Source organism: Furipterus horrens, unplaced genomic scaffold (genome assembly GCF_987537825.1).
Source record: "Furipterus horrens unplaced genomic scaffold, mFurHor1.1.pri manual_scaffold_7, whole genome shotgun sequence".
NCBI classification, from domain to species: domain Eukaryota; kingdom Metazoa; phylum Chordata; class Mammalia; order Chiroptera; family Furipteridae; genus Furipterus; species Furipterus horrens.
This window is the reverse complement of record NW_028327177.1, coordinates 135,930,361-135,945,462: the sequence shown is the minus strand read 5'-3', so window position 1 is coordinate 135,945,462 and position 15,102 is coordinate 135,930,361. Positions and strand designations below refer to the sequence as shown.

The following is a 15,102-nucleotide window of genomic DNA, read 5'->3' as shown; positions in this document are numbered from 1 at the left end:
GTGATTTGACCTTTGTGTACCATACAGTGTGATCACTGCACTGAGTGTAGTCATCATCTGTCACCAAACAAAGTTATTGACTAGATTCTCCGTCACCTTTTTCACCCATCCCCCTACCCACTCCGCTCTGGCAACCAGCAGGGTGATATTCTTAATTCACCTCTGTCTTTTAATTATTCCATTTACACCATTTGCATTTAATGTAATGATTGATGCTTTACCTTAAATCTGCCATTTTATTTGTTTTTGTTTGTTCTTGCTATTTTGTTTTTCTTTTTTCTGCTTTTGTATGAGTTACTGAACTATTTTTATAACTCTGTTTTGATTTTTAATGTTTTTCAGTATAGGTGTTTGTATAGATTTTTAGCGGTTGCTCTAGGTATTTTACACATAACACACATATAATATACATGTATGTAATTATATGTAACATCACATTCTGCCTGTGCAGTGCATCATCTTACCAGCTCAAGTGAAGTAGAGAAAACTTACGTCCCTTTTCAACACTTTAACCTCCCTTGTTTTTCTATAATTGCCTTAAATATACCCTCTAAGTACCGTTAAAGCCAAATCTGACATTTTTATCTTTGCTTCAACAATCCAACATAACTTAGAAAACTTAATAGAAGTAGAACCTATTGTATTTACCTATATTTTTGCCTGTTATTTACCATGACCTTGCTTCCTTCCTGATGTTCCAAGATTTTCTTTTATCATTTCTTTTTTCTTTAGAATACTTTCTTTAGCCATTTTTTAGGGTAGGTGTGCTGGTGACAAATTGCTGTTTTTGTAGGTCAGAAAAATGGCTGAATATTATTAATTTCAGATGGTTCGATCTAATGCTAGAGAATCACCAGTGGGGGGGTCAAAGGAAAAGGAAAACTAAATAGAAGTGACCTGCTGCCATGGCCACTGTGCTGTATGTGATTCCCCTATTCTCCTGAGCCACTTCATGCATAGGACTTACTGTATAAGGTCGTGTATGGGGGTAGTTATACATGGTGGTATATCCACAGAAGGGAATAGTACTCAGCAACGAAAAACAACAAGCCATTGCTACATGCCACAACATCGGTGAGTCTCAAATGCATTATGCCACATGAAAGAAGCCACAAAAGGAATACATCATATATGATCTCATTTACATAAACTCTAGAAAATGTGAATTAACGACAGACGGTAAATTGGTGGCTGTCACAGGAGGAGAGGGGAGTGGGATGGAGGGATGAATTACCCAAGGAACTGGAGGAGGCACTTGGGGCTGTTGCTGTCTTAGTTGTGGCGATGACTTCACAGATGTATACACCTGTGTCAGTTGTGTCTATGTGTACACGTTACATATATCCAATTTATTGTATGTCAGTTGTAACTTTTAAAAAATTATTTATTTATTTGTTTATTTATTTTTTATTTTTTTAGAGAGAGGGGAAAGGAGAAGGAGAGGGAGAGAAACATCACTGTGTGGTTGCCTCTCACTCGCTCCCCCAACTGGGGACCTGACGTGCAACCGAGTCATGTGCCCTGACTGGGAATCGAACCAGCGACACTTGGCTCGCAGGCCAACGCTCAATCCACTGAGCCACAGCAGCCAGGGCCTTGTCAGTTGTAACTTAATAAAGCTGTTTCACATCAACAAGCGTTCTTGCACCCCATGACTGTTTTGCAGCTTACGCCACATGGAACTCCTGCTCCTCCCTACTCTTGTCCAATTGCTCTGGAAGTTTTAAAATCCTTTCTTTTAGTTTTTGTGCTTTTATCTTTGTCGATGGTAAGGAGTCGTCTTATCCGTGCCCCACACTTGGAGCCACACCATTTCAGAGCCATGTCCCCACACCGTCTTATATACATTTATTCCGTCGTAGAGCGGGACCCTTAGTTATGCATCGTCCTGAAGCCACGCTCCCCGACTTCCTGGTCACACCATGATTTCACTGATCTGTGTTCTTGTGTATGACTTCTGGTAATGAGTGTGTGTGATTTTCTTAGCACGACTCCAAGGAAGTTAACTGCATTTGATAAATGCTGCTGAATTTCAGGGTAGATTATATTGAAACTGTGGTGTAATATTTTTGCTTTCAGATTTTTGAAGGACTCATTTAAAAGTTTAATGCAAGGCAAGACTTTTTCATAGTAGGGTGTGCTGGAACATACGAGGGACCCAGCACGGTAAAACCTGAGCTCAGGCCCTGGCTGTTGGTGTGGCCCGGATGGGGGGCTGCGGGCCTCGCATCCTGGGTTTCCTGTCTCTGCAGATAGAGCCCCCATTGCCTCACAGGGTCAGTGATACAGGGAAAGGGCTTGGTAATTGATTAGTGCTGTCCAGATGTGGGTTTGTTTTACTGGATATGTTTTTACCTTCATTGGAGAGAGTTCCTATTATTTTTCAGGAATAAGTCTCCTCTTTTGAAAATCAGTTCGAAACTAGTTCTTAAAAACGGAAGGTGAATTCTGTAGATTGTCTTGCCTTTTACACATATGTTAAAGAACTGAGAGGTACATGTAGAATAATATACTTTTTTCTCTTTTCAGGCAATTACCCTCTTAACTGAATTAATTCGGGAAAACTTCAGGAACAGCAAATTAAAACAGTGCCTTGTACCCACCCTCGGGGAGCTGATCTACCTTGTAGCCACCCAGGTGAGACCGTATGATTAACTCTGTTGCTCTGTGACATGTTCTGACATATCCTAGCTGACAGGTATTAATATTCTATAAAAGTTTTCTGACTTTGCCCCTTCTAGCATGCCTCAGGAATTTCGGAGTAATTTTACTTCTGGAGGGGAGAGGCTATTGGTGTCTTTCTGTCTGTGTCTGTCTGTCTGCCTGTCATCTCCCCTCTCTCTCAGCCTTCTTTACTTTTGAGTATAGGAGATTCTCAGGTCATATTTTAAAGCCAGTGGACTGAAAGTCCAAAAGTTCTCCTGAGTTTGCTGCTATCTTTGAATCCTTAACATGGCCGTAAGAATATGTGACATTTCTTAAGTTACCATATGGAAGTACTATTGAATTCAACAAAGGGAAACTTAATGTTTCATTAATGTATTTCTTAGAATATTATTGAATAGGTGTTGGTAAGTTATGAGTTATTCATTTCATTTAATACTCTTGAGAGTTGTAAATATGTACTGGTAAGTTGTAAGTTAATCAGGAAGTTCTCATTGTATTTTGGATTTTTTTGGTTCTAGAACTTGCTTAAGTGTTACATAGCCTGAGCATCCTTAGTACGTAAGTTAAACTGACTTTCTGGACAATCATCGTTTTTAGGCAACCACCATAATTGTTATAAAACGTCAATATTTAAAATCATGTAGCTTCATAATTAGTGTTGATAACTGGTTCAGCAAATTTCTCCTTATTGTTTCTTTTCATAAATGGTTAGGCTGTTCCTGGCCCTTCACAGGCCAGAATAAAATTTAAAATCAGCTTTTTCATTTCTGCAAATCATTAAAAAAAAAATTGCCTTGAATATGCCGCTTTGTTTGAGTCTTCTAATAGATATCTGGAATGTGTATCAGTCAATTAGGAAAGTATTGGTATATTTCTGGCATTTTGTCCTCCAGTGTACAAAAATTGGCATTTTCATACATTTATATTTTAAAAAATATTTTCATTTAAGTTATGAGTCTGGCCTAATTTTTTTTTTATTTTTTTATTAAACACAAATTTTCGTCCAGCTTAATTGAGCCATAAGTGGCATGCAATAAACTGCACATGTTTAAAGATTCCAGTTTGATCAATTTTGATATATGTGTATCAAAAAACCGTCACCACAGTCAAGATAATGACCATATCTGTCACCTCCAAAAGTTCCCCCAGCACTCTTTGTCATCCCTTCCTCCTGCCCCTCTTCCTGCCCCCGGCCAACCATTGATCCGCTCTCTGTCTCATAGCCAAGTTTGCGTTTTCTAGAATCTTACATAAATGGAATCATACAGCATCATATTCCTGTTGTTTCTAAAAATAGGCCTAGAGAATCATTCGCCCTGGTACTTATCCTCATTGGATATGAGCGAGGCTGTTTTAATTAAGCTCGTGTCTGTGGCCATGACATTTGACCACTTCTTATAATAGCAAACCTGAAAAGGAAATTCTCCCCTTGGGTCCATGAAAATCAATGTTTTCATGAGAGGAAGGCTTTGGTGGAATTGTCACTTTGAATATATGTAAACCTTAAAATCTCGAGTCAGTGCTGACCTTGTGAGACTGACCTGAAGCGATCCTGTAGGTAACAGACCTGAGCTCTGTCCTGCTGAGCCCTGTCCTCTGGCAGGACCCCAGGATCACAAGCTCGAGGACAGAAGACCAGAGCGTGACTCTGCAGAGGATGTCACTGGGTTGGCCAAAGTTCATTACGTTTCTTCCGTAAAATAAAAGACACATTTTTCACTTTCACCAATAACTTTATTGATTTGGATATTTTGAGTATGTCAGCTGTCTCCTACTATTGGCTTCTAGTGGGCAGAGGCCAGGGGTACTGCTAAACATCTTCCAATGCGTCAGACAGCCCCACAGAAAAGAAGTATTTGGCCAAATGTCAATAGTACCAAGACACTTCGCAAACCACTTTTGACACATTTGATTAGTCACAGCACCTTCTCCATACACAGCACAAAACTGTTTTTGTGTTTCAGTTGTGTTTTTACCTTTCTTGAAATAATGAAGCATAATACACCAAAAATGTTGTTTATTTTCTTCCATCTTCAATATTAAAATGGCTACACAAAAATTCACCAATTTTGATGTTTTTTTTTAAATGCCCACTGTTGCGACAGCTGTCACAGTACAATCTAGCAAAATTGTTTCAAATGTAGTTCAAGACAACTGAGCACTGCTAGAGCCATGACATGGAAAAGCTATAACGGACTCTTTGGCCTACTCAATATAAAGCAACACAGATACCGTTTATGTATTTTTCTCTTTCTTTTGTCAGGAACGCCTTCCACCTGAGCCCAGTTATTCTTTTTTTGCCATGTTTTTGGTCCAGCCCATAATCATCTCTCACCTGACCTGTTGTAAGAACTCCCATGCAGTCTCCTTACTTCACTCTTGTGTCTGTAAAAGTCTGTTTTCTGGACTTCAGCCAGAGCGAGCCTGTTAGAAACACAGGAGAGACTCCAGTGTCGCTCCTCCCAGCCCTCCAGGGCTTCTTGTCTTGGTCATTGTCCTAAATGCCTCCAGTTGCCTTCCAGGCCCTTGCGGGCTGTGCCCCTGGTGCCTCTGTGACCTCCTCCTCCCTCCCACTTGGCTCCCAGCCCCCAGCCACACCGACCTTTCCCGGGCCACACCGCACCCCGATCCTGCTGGCACACTTCTGCCCTTGCTCTTCCTCCTGCTCACGGTGTTTCCCCCAGGTGTCCGCATTTTCTCTCTGTTCAGGTGGATCCCTTCAGAGAGTCTTCCTGGCGCTAAGCAGGGAGAGAGGGAGCCACCCAGCCCGCAGTCTTCCACTAACACCTCACCTGCCATGTTTTGTTTGGTAGCGCTTGCCACTCTCTCGACGTCCTTGCTTTGTTTACTACTACTTCTTAAATCTCTGTCCCCACTGAGCACTACTAGAGTAGGAAATTTATCTATCATGCTCATATATCTGTGTTTAGAAGAGTCCCTGGCACATAGTAGGTGCTTTTTTCCATGCACGAACAGCACCAGGGCAGGGCCAGGGGGACCCAGGGAAAGTGAGCAAGGAGGCGGGGCTGGAGAGACCGGCAGGCGCAGGGTCATGAAGGGCTCCTTGGCCAAGTTGCCTGTCTTCGCCTTGATCCTAAGGGCAAGGGGACATCATGGAGGCTTTAAGGAAGGGCAATGATGTCATCTGACTTAAATGCCAAAGAGAGTACTCTGGTTCAAACGTGGAGACTAGATTGGAAAATCGTAAGGGAGGATTCTGAGAACCGAAGTGAGACTCAGCGAAGTAGGAGCAAAACTAGGGGAGGGAAAAGGGTGTTTCAGGAAAGAGAAAACCAGCAGGGCTGAGTGAACCTGGCTTATGGTCCAAGGGAAAGGACGAGAAGAAGCACACTGGATTGAGTGACTTGAAAGTCACCAGTAACTTGACAAGAGCTATTTTATGTATTTATGTTTTTGTTTTTAACCTGGAGTTGGGGAGACAGAGTCAGACTGGAGTGTGTTGGGGTTCAGTGGGAAATGAGGGAACGGAGGGGGTCAGCATTACGTGAGATGGGTTGTGTCAAGAAGCGGAGGGACAGGGGCTGATGGGGGCCCCATTTTGAAAGCGGGAGATGGTGAGGCTATTCTGGAGGAAATGGAAAGGATGCAGTGAGGACAGGGCATTGAAAGTTTAGGCACAATAAGGGCTAACCCATAACCTAATGACCCTGAAGAAGGTGGGCTGGGAATGGACCCCGGTCCCACATTCCAGGGGGAAACTGTCCTGTTACCCGCAGGCAGCAGCAGACGGCTACAGTGTAGGGAAGTTAGTTCCTGTCTCACGACTTCCTTGATTTCTGTGAAGGAGAAAAGAGGGAGCTGGTAAGAGAGAGAAACAGGCCTGAGGAGTGATGTTGAAGGTCTCTGGGCCTGCTGATCCTGAGTCACTCATGGACTCTGTGATCTTGGAGACATCCCTGAGTGTAGGCCTGGAAGGAACGAGCCCCAGCTTCCTCCAAGGCTGAGCTCATCCAGACAAGGGAAAGGGAACGCCAAAGGGAACGGAGAGGTTGATGAGTCAGGGTCTTGTCAGGAGCGGCTAAATGGTAGAGCAGGGAGGGGAGGGTACGGGGGATTTGGGGGAAAGCAAAGGAGTGAGGGGGGGAAGGAGGATCAGACTCAAGTGATGTTCAAGGAAGGTTGTGGGCGGACGCTTTGAATAAGTGAGCTGGAGGGGAAGACAGTTGTGTTTGGAGGTTAAATTGGGTGCCGAATTAGTGAATTTGGAGCTGGAGCAGCTTGACCTGATAATGTCTGGATCATGAATGTGCCTGGACTTCTGTGATTAAGGGCGCGGTTCTAATGCCCCGCCGTCCTCAACAGTGGTGTACAATTCATTTGGATCCAGAAGGTCCCTGTTCTGACATCTGGACAATCTAAAATGTCTTCTCTAAACAACCTAATTGGTTTGGCTTCAGAGAGATGAAATTGTTTCACCTTTCTGCCTGGCACCTGACTCATTTTGTGATTTTATTTGCTGTGCTGCGGGCCTGTTCTTGTGGTTATTACCCTAATTTGTTCTTCCGCGAGAGAATTATTGCTGACGTCATTAAAAGAAGTGTGCCCGCTGCTTATAATGGCTTATTTTTGTTTAGCACATTGTTTTCCTGGGGTCACATTCTGCCTTTTCCTTGTGTTTATGGATTATCCTGAGCTATTACCAACGCCGTGTATTCTGTGCTTTCAAATCACCCTGGATTATCACCTACAATTATCAACAGAGTGGTTTCTCTCTCAGCCAGATCATGTTGCCATTTCTGAGTTCCCTTTATCTAGCTTCTGACGAGGGGAGCGTATCAACATCATCTCTAACATAATGAGAAATAGAAGGGCCCTGTATGTGCAGTGCGGTGAGGGACCTCTGATCAGATCGTAATTGTCAGGTAGTAAATAGTGCTTTAAAGAGAATACGAATACGTTCTAGCGAGCCTGCGTGTTTGAAACGGTGCCTTTCTCTTCTGTGCTGTTCACATCACCGCCTTTTCTTCCACTTCATTTTAGGAAGAAAAAAAAAAGAACGCCAGAGAATGCTGCCCTGTTCCCTTGGCGGCCTACACGGTGCTAATGAGGTGCCTTCGGGAAGGGGTAAGGCCGCTTTGTGGTCCTCTGCAGACTCCCTCAATTGTGATAACCCCGCAGGCCCTGCGCGGGGACTGTAGCCTGCAGCGCTGCGGGAGCTTGTCAACCAGGTATCGCTCCTGAATTTAAATAATCCCGACAAGCCACCCTCAGCCGCGACCTGCCGTGGAGCAGGTGTGGAACAATGAACCGGTTTTCTCATTCACTTTTTAAAATGTGCTGCTTTTTAAAAGATGATCGCAAATATAAACAACCTAAGTAGCGCTCAATAGCATATTCTTAACCACCCCCCTCTTTGAAAGTTACTGATATACCAGTTTGGTAAGCAAGGTGTGTATATGCAGGGAATTTCCCGTGAGCCTCAAAATCAAAAGTTCCTTGATTATCTTATCAGGGTGCCATTATGCAATTCAGAAACAGGGAGACTTCCACTAGGATCCATTGATTTTAATATTAAGTAGTATTTATTATGTGATGTGATTTTTTGATGTATTCACATCCCTTCTGACGCTGCTGCTATTGGCCGAACACCAGCCAGCTGTCGACCTACCAACCGGTCTGTGTAGCTCCTGTGCGTAACTTCGTAAGAATTCAGTAACTGACCTCAAAGGTTGGCATTTTCTGTTTGCTTTAAACTGTTTGACATTATTTCACCCAAGGCAAAGCCATAGGCTAAAAACATTCCTTAAGGAATGAAAAAAAAAAATGTCACAGTAAACAGCTTCCTTTTGAGTTACTACTTCCTGGTAATGGAATAATGTTTTAAATGTTTCAAGTGTGAAACACCCTGCCAGGTTTTCCCCCGATGATCCTGAGATGAAGTTTGAACGCCTTGTAGCCTGTAGGATTGGTATGCAGTCCTCATTACGGGATACGAACGAAGCGGTACATATTATCTCATCAATAATACAGTTAAGGCATGTTTATCTATACTCAAAAGACATGTGCAGGTATCATCCAAGGCTTCCAGGCTTCCAGCTGGGCACCCTTGGGGGCCCACAGATGAAGAGGGGGATGTTTCTATCCACACTCAGGCCCTATCTGTTATGGGAGATAAGATAAAGATATAAATCGGAAAAATATGTCAAGTAAATAAATGCAAAAGAACCGAATAGAGGAATGCAAGGAGAAAGGAGGTCTCTAGGAATTCTTTCCATAGTGTAAAAGGAATTTTAAAAACTTAGTTTCCTCAATTTTTAAAACTTAGATTAATGCCTAGTAAAAGATTATTAATTCTAGTTCACGAGGTTGTATCCTTTATTAAATATCTCTCTCCTCCTCCTCTCATTTTTCATTGTATATATAATATAAAGAATGTTTGATATCCATGTGCATTGTTATTAAATTATTGTTAATAACTATAAAAGAATGATATTGAATAATGTGTCTTTTTTTCCTGCCCATTAGGTCAGGCTTGTTAATCTCATAGACAGATAGATACAGATATAAATCTTTCGTATCTGTGCTCATTGGTTTTTGTCTGTGTCATCAGCTCCTGAGATATATGTTTAAACTGCCTTCTTTGGTGGATTGCAATTTTGTTGAATTTTGCTTTTATGTATTTTGAATATTAGTTATTAGATACATAGAAAATTTAGATTGCTTTTCCCTTGGTTTACTGAAATCTTTATCATTATATTATGAACTTTAAAAAGCACCATTAAGGCTTTTTGTCCAAGAATACCTGTCTGACATTAACATAGTTATACTATCCTTCCTCGGGTTAGATCTGACCGGTGTATCTTTTTTCATTCTCTTATTTTTAGCATTTCTACCCGAATAACTGTATTTTTGATGTGCCTCCTCGTGCAGTTGTATTTTTACACTTCTGTTTTATACTCATTTTCTCCTAACTGTAGTATGTAGTCCATTTAAATGTATTGCAGTGGTCGGTTTGATTGGATTTGTAGCTGCCGTCCTGTTTTTTGCTACTTGTTTCCTCTGTTTTATGTTCATTTTTTCCATTATCGTCTTCTTGTTTTTGTTTTTAATTTAAAAAGCAATTCCTCTTATTCCTTCCGTGGTTATTCTGTTGCTCTTGTTTTTGAACTGCATGCCTGTTTGCGAATACAATTCTAGGCTGGCACGTAGCGATTGAAGATATTGTCTCATTGCCTCCTGGCTGCTTTAGCTGCCATTAAGAAAGAAGTCAGCTGTCAGGGCAGCCGGGGTTCCTTTCGCCTCTCTCGGGCTTCCCCTCCCGGGGAGTCAGGGAAATGGAGAGTTCTTCCTTACTCCCACCTATTATACTAGGTCACAGCCACTGGGGCCAGGCCGGGGGTAGGGGGTCTTCCCCTGGCCTCCCTCTCGCGGGGGCCCTCATCTGTGCCCCCCCCCGCCCCCATTGCCCTTGTCCATGACGCTGGCCAGTGCTCTCGGGACAGACATTGGCTGAGGCGCTCTGGGCGCCTCTCAGGGCTCCTGCCTGCAGCCACTGGCCTAAGAATTTGGTGCTTGCTCAAGAATTTGATGCTTTTAAGAAGGCTTGTTTGTTTATTTTCTTATTTTCTATCTAGCATTTTTAGTTGCTTTTAGAGAGCTAGAGCTGTTTAGATAATCTAGCTCGCTATATTGTAAGAAATGAAAATCCTATTATCTTGATTGCATGAGTTACTAAAACAATAAACTATGTAAAATAAACTCCAGGTACCTTGAAGCCTTTCGAAGAAAGATCTTAGCTATGCTAAATCTACAAATAACTAACGTCAATATTTTAGATGTTAATTTTGTTATTCTCTTTTGGAAAAATAGGCATCTATAGATTATAATTATATTGGCAGGAAAACGTTCTTTTTTTTAAGACTGCCTGCAATACATCAGACCTACTTAACTCCATTAAAGCCTAGTACAGCCATTCATTAAAAGCCTAATTATCACAGGCTTATTGCATGGGATCATTTTCTAATCATCGTAGCTTTTATCCTCATGAGATGATGAAACAGGTCTTGGCGTTAAATGACAGGTATTAGTTCAGTTCGGTTATCTCTTCCGAAGCGTAAATTAAGCAGAAAATAGCATCAATCTTAGCGCTTGTGGGGGGTCCCACTGGGGATCCCGGAGGGGCTGGGGTGGCTCCCTTCAGGGGGCGGCGAGTTGAACTGGCCTGACCGTCTCGCTGAGTTCGGAGAACGAGTTTATGGGCACACAGCGCCTTTCCAACCCCGGTGCTGGAGTAGTTGTGGGGTTCTGGTCCTCGGAGTGAGTGTTCCAGGGAAAAACTGACCATCGTGACGTGAAGCCCATGGTAAGGGTTTTGAGAGATCCCGCATCATACTCCCTGTCCCCGCACGTTCAGGGGAAAAGTTTCAGAAATGAGACGAAGGAGCAAGGCCCTTGGGACGGAAATGGCGTGTGCGCACGTCCTGAGAGCTAGGGGGGAGCAGGGAGCTTCTATCTATGGGCAAGTGGGCTTCCTTCAGTCGAACTCCCACGTTAGGGAGTCCGAGCACCCCCCAGATACAGCGAAACTCTCCAGAGTCCCTATCCAGGGACTATGATGGGGGCGGGGTAGGACAAGAAGACAGCTTGGCGGGGGGGGGGGGGGTTGGGCCTATGCGCAGGGAGAAGGGGGCAGGTGAGCGGAGCTCTGAGCATGCCCAGTTCATTCTTTTCAAATTTGCCAACTAGATGAAGCGTTTTATTGCCCCTGGGGTAGAGTTGAGTAGAGGAACAGGTAGTTAAAGGGTTGCATGAATGCATCCTAGCTGCATGGAAGGAAACCTCAGGAGGGGGCAGGAGGCCTTCCTCCCAGTGCTCGTTCTGAGAAGTGCAGTGTGTCCAAGTTCGAGGACGCGCAGGTATCTCTGCAACTTCTTTCCGAGCAGCCTTAACGATTCGTACTCTATGGCGTTAATCATAACAGGAAGGAAAGCTAACTCATTGAGAATTTACCACGTTTTATGACCTAGATGAAGTATTCATGTACGTTGTCTCGTTTAATTTTCAAAACTGTTTGTTTTATTATCTCTGTGTTATAGGTGATGCAGCGGAGTCACAGAGATGGAAGTACCCGGGGACACATAGCTAGCAGAGTGTAGAACTGTGGCTTGAACACAGATAGAATTCAATGTTTTCTCATTTTAGAAAAAAATATTTTTTAATGAAAAATATATAAATTTGGGCTGAAAAGAAACACACATACTACAATAATCCAAACAATGTACGAATGTCTAAAGTAGAATTAATGGACCCCATCCCCATAATCCCCTCTGATTGTAATCACGATGAACAGAGTCCTGTATATCTTTCTGTGCTCTTCCTTTATTAGAATATGTATATACGCATATTTTTCTTAAACACACATAAGATTATATTATACATATAATACTGTAACATCTTTTTAAATATTTTAATTGATATATAACATATAAAATGCTCAGATATTTAGTGTGTATATATTGCAAATACTTTCTCCCAGTTTAAGACACTATGAGGCTTAAATAGGGTCATTATGAGCAGAAATTTCCAATTTTGATGGAGTTGAATTTAACAATTTTTTTCTTTATTCTTAGTGACTCCCCCCTTCCCTTTGCCTACTTCAGGATAGTCCTGAAATTCTTTATAATCTTTTCTGGAAGATTTTTGGTTCTAGCTTTTACATTGAAGTCTGAGATTCATCTCAGATTAATCTGTGAATAGAGAGTTTACTCGGACATGTTTTGTGGTCCAGAATGTGGTCTAACATGTGATGTTTCATGTGATCTTGAAAAGAATGTGTTTTCTCCTTTTTTTGAGTAGACTTAAATACCAAAATGGGTTGATAGTGCTCTCCTAACTGACTTTCTGGCTACTTGTTTTGTCAGTTATTAAGAAAGTATATTGAATTTCCCAACTGAAATTGTGGATTTGTCTTGTTTATTTTCTCAGTTTGATCAATTTTTGCTTTAGATATTTTGAAGTTCTGTTATTAGGGGCATAAATATCTAGGATTGTTATATTATTGTGTTAAATGACTCTTGTATCATTGTGAAATGACCATTATCCCTGAAGATATTTTTTGCTTTGCAATCTGAAGTAATATTGCCACTCTAGGGTTTTTTTAAATACATATTTGTATGGTATATCATTTTCCATTCTTATACTTTTAACCTATCTGTGAATTGATATGTAAGGGTTTTCTTGGAAACAGTCTACATTTGAGTCTTGCTTTAAAAAAAAAAATCTAATTTGAGAATCTCTGCCTTTTAATTAGTGAATATAGACCTTTATATTTATTGTGATTGTTGAAATTATGGGGTTTAAATCTGTAGGCTTGCAATTTGTGTTCTATTTGTCCTTTTTTGTGTTCTTTTTCTGTTTTCCTGCCTTCTTTTAGATTAATAGACTTTTTAATGATTTGATTTTATATCCTTTATTAGATTATAATTTTTGAGTACCTATCTCTCACATCACAGTTGACCTTTCAGTAATGCTATACAGGCTCATAGATAATATGCAAGAACCTTTAAAACAACCTCACAGCAGAATTTACTGGGTATGCCAATTTGTATACGTATATATCACATAAGAGCCTATCCCATAGCGCGTCTAGTACTACGGCCCTTCTAGCCTTTCTCAACAAATGTATTATTGCACCTTTGTTTTCATTTTCTAATTGTTGTTCTGTTACAGTTGTCCCATTTTCCCCCCACTGCTCTCCCCTGCGCTGCCCACCTCCCCCCTCTCCCTCTATTATTGTACATTTTACCTCTACATGTTTTTGTTTTGTCTTCGGTATTACTGAGGTATAACCAAGAAATAAAATTGTAAGCTATTTCAAGAGTATGAAGTGATGATTTTATGGCTCTGTATACATTTTGAAAGCATTCCTCCACTGAGTTAATTAACACATCCATCACCTCGCATGTTTACCTTTATTTGTTGAGGCCATTTAAATTCTATTCTTTTAGCAAATTTCAATTATTCAATCTTATCATCTCTAGTCGCCCTGTTTTACATTAGATCCTCACACCTTATTCCGTCTTGTAGCTGAATGTTGTAACCTTTTACCAACCTCTGTTTCCCCATCTTTACCTTTAATTTTGAAAGATGTTGTTTATCTTTTTTTTTTTTTTTTTTTTCCTTACAGTGCTTTAAACACATTGTTCCATTGTCTTCTGGTTAGTTCCTGACCAGAAGTCATCTCTCATCCTTATTGTTGTTTCTTGCTACATAATGGGTCTTTTTTCCTAGCTGCTTTTAAGGTTTCATTTTATTACTGGTTTTTAGCAATTTGGTTATGATTTGCCTTGGTATGATTTTTCTTTGTTTCTTCTGCTTGGGTTCACTCATCATTTACTCTGCAGAGCCTAGTCTGTTCATCCAGTCTAGTATATCTTTCCTATAGAAAGTTATATTGTTTATCTCTAGCCTTTTGATACGGGTCACTTGTATCTTCTGTTTCTCTCTTTATCATGTTATACTTTATTTTTCCTTCTTTACTATATGGTCTATATTTATAATAACCATTTTAACACTTTGCTTTAATCCTATCACGTGTCATTTCTATTGATTGACTTTTCTTATTCTTTTGAGTCATATGTTCCTGCTTCTTTGCATGTGTGCTATTATGATGTCGGACATTGTGATTTTTATATTGTTGGGTGCTGGAGCTTTCCTGAATTCTTTCAAGTACCTTTGTCCTTTTTCTTGGACTCATTTGAGTTACTTGGAAATGGTTTGATCCTTTGGAGGCTAGATTTTAAGCATTGTTAGACAGTCCAGAACAGCTTTTAGGGTTAGTTTGATCACACCACTGAAGCTGTACCTTTCTTAGGGTTTTTCCTTAATACCCCATATTTAGGTGGCCTTTGGCCAATCAGTCCCAGCCCTGAGTGACTTTTTAGGATTGTTCTGCCTACACCTTATGACTTCAAAATTATCTTCCAATTTTGTTATGCTTATGTTTTTTTTTTCTGTATTATTTCAGCCTTCTAATTAAAATAGAATTCTATTATGCTAGGTCATTGGCAATAGTATCACAATTGCCTGAAAGAATGATCACATGTTCTAAAATACCTAACACATCCATGGACAGATACTATCCTCCTGGTAGTGGGCCTTTATTTGTAGTAGTTACGAAAAACATGGCACGCGTGTTTCTCATACTAAATAATACCCTTCTGATCTTGTTCTCCGCTCTCTCATTCTCCAGGAAGAACGTGTTGTGAACCACATGGCAGCGAAGATTGTTGAAAATGTCTGCACCACCTTTTCCGCTCAGGCTCAGGGCTTCATTACGGGAGAAATCGGACCTGTTTTATGGTACCTGTTCAAACATTCCTCTGTGGATTCTCTTAGGATAACAGCGATATCGGTGAGACGGAGCATCTTTTGTAGCTACGTTTGTGTATGTTTAAGCACCACGTTCGCCAAAGC

General features: G+C 41.1%; 1 protein-coding gene across 1 annotated transcript in view; it reads left to right on the top strand.

Moving 5' to 3' along the window:
• The window catches only part of ULK4 (unc-51 like kinase 4), a 311,468-nt gene that overhangs the window by 47,451 nt on the left and 248,915 nt on the right, over window positions 1–15,102 (top strand). The window contains exons 18-20 of the mRNA XM_090284953.1: window positions 2,530–2,637; window positions 7,669–7,752; window positions 14,879–15,040. Coding sequence (XP_090141079.1) covers window positions 2,530–2,637; window positions 7,669–7,752; window positions 14,879–15,040 — 354 coding nt within the window. The remainder of the gene's footprint in view (window positions 1–2,529; window positions 2,638–7,668; window positions 7,753–14,878; window positions 15,041–15,102) is intronic.